The following is a 7855-nucleotide window of genomic DNA, read 5'->3' as shown; positions in this document are numbered from 1 at the left end:
ATGATGGAATAGTGTAGATTTAAATGAACTCTCCAAAGATTGATAAAAATCGATGTCTGTTCACCAAGCTTTGAACTATACTTCAACCTTATAAATGAAAGTTGCTGTTTTCTTTTAAAAGGATCATAAAGAATATTTGATTATTTTGGTAAAGACGGGCTTCCCTTTGTAAAAAAGATGGTATATTATGGAATGACATTTATAACCTAACGTTATTCAGATAAAGTGGGGGAAAAAAACCCAGCAAGACCTCAATGAGGGAAGCAAACCTGGAAAATAAGGAAATCTGAAAAAATATAAGGCAACTATCTTCATTTTGTTTTGTGGGACCTTGTCGTTACCTGCTGGGGAACTCTGGCAAGTCTGTTCAGACAGAGGCTGGCAGATGCATTTATTAATCATTTCAGGAAAGATGAAGAATGCCTTCAAAGACAACACCCTCTCGTTCACTTCACAGAATCTTTTAAGGTTTTACTGTTATTAAGATTAAATAAGAGATGGGCAGTAAAGATATTGGAGAAGAGTTCATTATGAGAAAAAGTACACATTAAGAATCGGGCTCCCCCACCACTTAGTTCAGCACTCTGTACACATTCTTCCATTCAGATTTTTTTATTGTTGTTTGCTTAGGGAAAAAAGTCCCTGGTGAAAGAATGTAGGCATGAGTACATTAGCTGCCTCTCCAGTGCTCTGTCGGCTCTGCAGGCCCACATTCTCCTCCCAGGTTTGTAGCTGTCTGCTGGTCAGTGTTGTAGGCTGCTGCTGGCTGCAAACCAATCTTCTCCTTGCAAATAAAGGAGTCGTCTGCCAGCATTGTATTTGTTGGGGCTCTTCTGAGCCAATCAGGACTGCCCTGGATGGAGGGGACAAGGAAAAGTTTATAATAGGATCAGTTTTGTTTGCAATTTGTTTCTAATAGATGCCAATAAGCCAGTTAACTAGGCTCCAGTTAATGGACATTTTATTGTTTCTCCCCCTCGTTGTGCACATGACCTCTCCTTAGAAGATCTGCTTTGCCTAAAAACATGGATCCGCTGCCTGGTAGCTGGAGGGCTCTCTCTGCTCTAGAAAACTTGTTTGCCAGCCTCAGGCTGCAGACCAGGCCAAAATACTTTGATCATCCTGTCAGTGGGAAATTTACAGCAACATTCGGGCTTTTGTTCCATGTGTATTTCTCCAAATATAATATCTCCCTCAAGAAATCAATGATAAGCTGTTAAACTAAAGAGCATGGTAACATCCACAGAGCAGTAAATTAATGGTCTTTTGTGGATAGATGGTTACAGATTTCATCATAAAAAATGGATAAAAGATTACATATCACACAGAGCGAAACTTTTAATAACTCAACATGACTTTTCTTAATGGGTTTTATTCATTTTAATCATTATAGTGTCAATGATGATTATAGCCTTATTAGATTGTAGTGATTGAGGGGACTGTTTATGAGATATTGAAAATCTCAGGCTGCTCAGAATAGCCCAGCAGCTTGTGTGGGTTTGATGTGTAACTTTATCTGGAGGAGTAGGGCTTGTCAGGGAGAGTTTCAATTAATACTTTTACTAAATTGCTCCTGTCTTTAGTGACCTAGGTCACAGATGACTTAAGAATTCCACAACATCAGCTTTTCAAAACAGTTGAGCTGCAGCAGTGTAAATCAAAGGAGGTTTGGAGTGAATGTGTTGTGTTTAAATAAGGTGGGCCAGGAAAGGCCTTGGACAAAAGTGGCAAAAGTCCCTCTTGCTTCATTTTGCAGCCAGCAGAGTTCTTATTCTGCCTGATGGTGCCTCCCCAGAAAGGAGGTACCTTAATAACAGGATATAAAGCTAGCCACAAGAATCTGGAAGGTTAAATTCTCAGTTTTTCCCTTAATGTCTGGACACATGAGTAAAATGAAAGCCAGGACTCTATTAGTGATTAATAAGGTGCTAGTCCGGAGAAATGCCCCAGGACACTGTCATCCTAGGAAAATTATTGTAATAAACGTGTTAATGCTATTTCTTAAAAAAAAAAAAAAAAGGACCCTACAGATGAATACCTTCAATGGAACCATGGTCATAATACTATCCAGATGATACCCTCTTGATTTAGTATTGATTCTCCAGAATGCCTATTTCTATTACAAACAATTCTGTCACCTAACAATTATTCCAAATGTCCCACTATAATGAACATCATGTATAACAGGTCCAGGTGAAGCTGCGCATCATGGTGTCACAGCAGGAGACCTGGTTTGCATTTGAGCTGTCTTCTTTAGTAGCAGCGTTTTGGGGGGAAAGTGACTTGAACTGTCCCAACCTCCATTTTGCTGTCAGTAGAAATAGGAATAACACCTGTTTTGCTTATGTCTTTCACAAGGTGATTAAGAGAATTAAATAAGCCCACATTTGTGGTTAAGAAAGCCTGTGTTTTCAAGTTAATCTTTAGAGCTCCACTAAGATCCAGAGGCCAGATCCCTGGCTTATATACAGGGATCATCATATGTGTGTGCTAAGTCACTTCAGTCATGTCCAGTTCTTTGCAACTCTATGAACTGTAGCCCACCAGGCTCCTCTGTCCATGGGATTCTCCAGGCAAGAATTCTGGGTGTGTTGCTGTGCCCTCCTCCAGATCTTCCCAACTCAGGGATTGAACCCATGACTCATATCTCCTGCATTGGGAAATGGGTTCTTTTCCACTAGCAGCACTGGAAAGCCCAATCAGTCACTAAGCCCAGTCAATTCAAATTCCTTACTGTGGTGGTTTGAAAATAGATCCCCAAATTCTCTGACATTTTTCCTATTGAGAGGTGAGTCTATGTCTCTTTCCCTTGACATTTGACTTCTGTGACTGTATGACCAATAGAATGTGAAAGTGTCACCATGTGACTTCCAAGGCTAATCCATAAAAGGTGGTTCAGCTTCTATCTCACTCCTTGGAACTCATCAGCAAAAGGCCTTCATGTTGTGGGAAAGCCCACACTAGCACATAGGGAGGAACCACATAGGCCCTGAGACAGAAAGAGACAGGGACTCTTGGCCGACTCTCACCTACTTTGCCCTCTGCTTTTGAGGCTCCAACCACCATCTGACTACAGCTATGATAGGTCCCTGCCTAGCTATACTGCCTGGCAAGCCCTTCCCAAATTCTGACCTTCAGAAAACATGAGAGATGATAAAATCATTGTTGTTGTTTTAGCCACAAAGTTCTGGGGCAAACCGTTACAACACTAGCTAAACCACTGGTTCAGTTCAGTTCAGTTGCTCAGTCGTGTCCAACTCTTTGCGACCCCATGGACTGTAGCTTGCCAGGCTTCCTTGTCTATCACCAACTTCCAGAGCTTGCTTAAACTCATGTCCACTGAGTCAGTGATGCCATCCAGCCTCCTCTGTTGCCCATTTTCCTTGTGCCTTCAATCTTTCCCAGCATCAGGGTCTTTTCCAATGAGTTGGTTCTTTGTATAAGGTGGCCAAAATATTGGAGTTCCAGCTTCAGCATCAGTCCTTCCAATGAATATTCAGGACTGATTTCCTTGAGGATTCACTGGTTGGATCTCTTTGCAGTCCAAGGGACTCTTAAGAGTCTTCTCCAACACCACAGTTCAAAAGCATCAATTCTTTGGTGCTCAGCTTTCTTTATAGTCCAACTCTCACATCCATACATGACTACTGGAAAAACCGTAGCTTTGACTAGACAGACCTTTGTTGGCAAAGTAATGTCTCTGCTTTTTAATATGCTGTCTAGGTTGGTCATCTTCACTTTCACTTTCATGTGTTAGAGAAGGGAATGGCAGCCCACTCCAGTGTTCTTCCCTGGAGAATCCCAGGGATGGGGGAGCTACTGTCTCTGGGGTCACACAGAGTTGGACATGACTGACGCAACTTAGCAGCAGGTTGGTCATAGCTTTTCTTCCAAGGAGAAAATGTCTTTTAGTTTCATGGCTACAGTCACCATCTGCAGTGATTTTAGAGCCCCGCAGAAAATAGTCTCCCACTGTTTCCACTGTTTCTCCATCTATTTGCCATGAAGTGATGGGACCGGATGCCACGACCTTAGTTTTTGGAATGTTAAGTTTTAAGCCAACTTTTTCACTGTCCTCTTTCACTTTCATCAAGAGGCTCTTTAGTTTTTCTTTGCTTTCTGCCATAAGGGTGGTGTCATCTTAGTATCTGAGGTTATTGATATTTCTCCTGGAAATCTTGATTCCAGCTTGTACTTCATCCAGCCCAGCATCTCACATGATGTACTCTGCATGCAAGTTAAATAAGCAGGGTGACAATATACAGCCTTGATGTACTCCTTTCCCAATTTGGAACCAGTCTGTGTTGTTCCATGTCCAGATCTAACTGTTGCTTCTTGACCTGCATACAGATTTCTTAGAAGGCAGGTCAGGTGGTTTGGTATTCTCATCTCTTTAAGAATTTCCCACACTTTGCTGTGATCCACACAGTCAAAGGCTTTGGCATAGTCATTAAAATGGAAGTAGATGTTTTTCTGGAACTCTCTTGATTTTCGATGATCCAGTGGATGTGGACAATTTGATCTCTGGTTCCTCTGCCTTTTTGAAATCCAGCTTGAACATCTGGAAGTTCATGGTTCATGTATTGTTGAAGCCTGGCTTGGAGGATTTTGAGCATTACTTTGCTAGCGTATGAGTGCAATTGTGCAGTAGTTTCCACATTCTTTGGCATTGCCTTTCTTTGGGATTGGAATGAAAACTGACCAGTTCCAGTCCTGTGGCCACTGCTGAGTTTTCCAAATTTGTTGGCATATTGGGTGCAATACTTTAACAGCATCATCATTTAGGATTTAAAATAGTTCAACTGGAATTCTATCACCTGCACTAGCTTTGTTTGTAGTGATGCTTCCTAAGGCCCGCTTGACTTTGCACTCCAGGATGTCTGGCTCTAGGTGGGTAATCACACCATTGTGGTTACCTGGGTCCCGAAGATCTTTTTGTATAGTTTTTCTGTGTATTCTTGCCACCTCTTCTTAATATCTTCTGCTTGTGTTAGGTCCATACCATTTCTGTCCTTTATTGTGCCCATCTTTGCATGAAATGTTCCCTTGGTAACTCTGATTTTCTTGAAGAGATCTCTAGGCTTTCCCTTTCTATTGTTTTCCTCTATTTCTTTGCATTGATCACCGAGGAAAGCTTTCTTATCTCTCCTTGATATTCTTTGGAAGTCTACATCCAAATGGGTATATCTTTCCTTTTCTCTTTTGTTTTTAGCTTCTCTTCTTTTCTCAGCTATTTGTAAGGCCTCCTCAGACAACCATTTTGCCTTTTTGCAGTTCTTTTTCTTGGGGATGGTTTTGATCCCTGCCTCCTATACATTGTCACGAATCTCCGTTCATAGTTCTTCAGACATTCTATCAGATCTAATCCCTGTAATTTACTTGTCATGTCCACTGTATAATCGGAGGGGATTTGAATTAGGTCAATGACTGAATGGTCTAGTGGTTTTCTCTATTTTATTCAATTTAAGTCTGAATTTGGCAATAAGGACTTCATGATCTGAGCCACAGTCAGCTCCTGGTCTTATTTTTCCTGACTGTATAGAGCTTCTCCCTCTTTGGCTGCAAAGAATATAATCAATCTGATTTTGGTATTGACCATCTTGTGATGTCCATGTGTAGAGTCTTCTCTTGTGCTGTTGGAAGAGGGTGTTTGCTATGACCAGTGCATTCTCTTGGCAAAACTCTGTTAGCCTTTGCCTGGCTTCATTTTGTACTCCAAGGCCAAATATGCCTGTTACTCCAGGTATCTCTTGACTTCCTACTTTTGCATTCCAGTCCCCTATAATGAAGAGGACATCTTTTTTGGGTGTTAGTTCCAGAAGGTCTTCTAGGTCTTAGAACTGTTCAACTTCAGCTTCTTCAGCATTACTGGTTGGAGCATAGACTTGGATTACCGTGATATTGAACGGTTTGCCTTGGAAATGAACAGAAATCATTCTGTCGTTTTTGAGATTGTACCCAAGTACTGCATTTCAGACTCTTTCGTTGACTATGAAGGCTACTCCATTTCTTCTAAAGAATTCTTGCCTACAGTAGTAGATGTAATAGTCATCTGAGTTAAATTCACCCATTCTAGTCCATTTTAGTTCACTGATTTCTAAAATGTCGATGTTTACTCTTGCCATCTCCTGTTTGACCACTTCCAATTTACCTTAATTCATGGACCTAACATTCCAGGTTCCTATGCAATATTGTTCTTTACAACATCAGACTTTACTTCCATCACCAGTCACATCCACAACTGGGTGTTGTTTTCGCTTTAGTTCTGTCTCTTCATTCTTTCTGAAGTTATTTCTCCACTGCTCTCCAGTAGCATATTGGCAACCTACCGACCTGGGGAGTTCATCTTTCAGTGTCCTATCTTTTTGCATTTTCATACTGTTCATGGGGTTCTCAAGGCAAGAATAATGAAGTGGTTTGCCATTCCCCTCTCCAGTGGACCACATTTTATCAGAAATGTGGTTAGGGTTAGACTACTAATTAACAGTGCTAAACAGACCACTTAGCATCCATCTCTCTATGATTGCCACACTGTGTCAGACCCTTGTTGCCTTGCCTGGCCAGTGGCTGGCGCAGAGGAGGACTAATGATCATTTTGGGCTGAAGGAAAGCCAGCTCATGAGAACAGGCTTTGTGGGCAAGATTAAGATCTTAAATCTATTTAGGCCAGAATTTTGTGATAAGAGATTTCTCCCTACATTGTGAAACTACAGATCTATGATACAGATATTAATAAATCCAGCAGCTAGCAAGAGATACATGCCTCCATCAGAAATGAACAATAAAGAGAATAGGTTTTTTTAAATGAGTATTATCAAATCCTACAAGAATGATATGTTTAGAGTTGGTTCAGATCCCACCAGTTTACTCTTTTTCTTATCTTATCAGTTGAAACCAGACCAGTTACTCGAGGTTTTCTCCCCAAAGGGCAAAACAAAGATTGTTTTACAGTTTTCTTTTCATGCCAGCTAGTATTCCCCAGTTTCCATTGGAGACATTAAGGTTTTAACTTCTGTTAATCCTTAGACAACACTAAAAGGATTCAGAGAGAGTCTGATTTACACAGTCAGTGAGAAACAGCCTTCCAATTCTTATTGCCTTTTATGTGTTCCATTTTTCAATTTTATCTATTGGAATGTAAAATTTCAGCTCTTTTATAAATTGCCTACTAATGTTTAATTCCTTATATCATTGTATTGTTACCAGATAACCACAATTGCTTCATGGAACAATACAGAAGATGCATTAACTATCAATAGACAAGGACTCGAATAGATAGCAAAAGTAATATACATGAAAAATAGACTGTCAAGCAATGTCAGCCTCAATGAGCAGGAATTTACAGTCGTGTACAGTAGCCACAATGGCCCTCACTGTTGATTCATCCTCTGATTACTCTGTTTGCACTGTAGATAAAATGGCCTAAATGAAGACCAAGATAATAAGTGAACTATCTATCATCTCTTTTATTTTTATTCCAAGCTAGAATTGGCAGAGAAAGAACAGTAAATGGAGATTCCTGCTGGTTCTGTGTCATAGGACTCTTTTAAAAACACCAAAGGCTCCGTGAATTATTTAAGACAGATAGAAAGTAGGACTTTGCAATTTTACTGAAGCTTTATGTCAAGTTCTTTACCCACACCCCAACCATCATAATCTCAGGGTACAGATTTTTGTTGCTGTTGTTTAGCAACTATCAGTTACAATGTTTGCTTTCAGTAGATGGTAGACTGGCCAAGTCAGGAATTAATGAAAGAGCCCAAAATGGAAATAAATATTGTAGGTACAGGCTGAGAACTCAGAAGAATATTTTCAGTTACTCAGAGAATCTCTCATTTTAGGCCCTCGTTAAGTA

The 7855-nt window shown here is 40.4% G+C and overlaps 1 protein-coding gene across 2 annotated transcripts in view; it reads right to left on the bottom strand.

Annotated features, from left to right (window-relative positions):
- Positions 1-596: 596 nt before the first annotated feature.
- HIBADH (3-hydroxyisobutyrate dehydrogenase) overlaps positions 597-7855 on the bottom strand; it is a 255954-nt gene continuing 248695 nt past the window's right edge. For both annotated transcript variants that reach the window (XR_011256702.1, XM_069588128.1), the window contains one exon: positions 597-853. Coding sequence is in view for 1 of the 2 variants with exons in the window: in XM_069588128.1 (XP_069444229.1) it covers positions 613-853 (241 nt within the window). In the remaining variant the exon portion in view is untranslated. The remainder of the gene's footprint in view (positions 854-7855) is intronic.

Source organism: Ovis canadensis, chromosome 4, assembly GCF_042477335.2.
Source record: "Ovis canadensis isolate MfBH-ARS-UI-01 breed Bighorn chromosome 4, ARS-UI_OviCan_v2, whole genome shotgun sequence".
In the NCBI taxonomy this organism is placed as follows: domain Eukaryota; kingdom Metazoa; phylum Chordata; class Mammalia; order Artiodactyla; family Bovidae; genus Ovis; species Ovis canadensis.
Note: the sequence above shows the minus strand (reverse complement) of the source record. Positions and strands in the feature narration are given on the sequence as shown.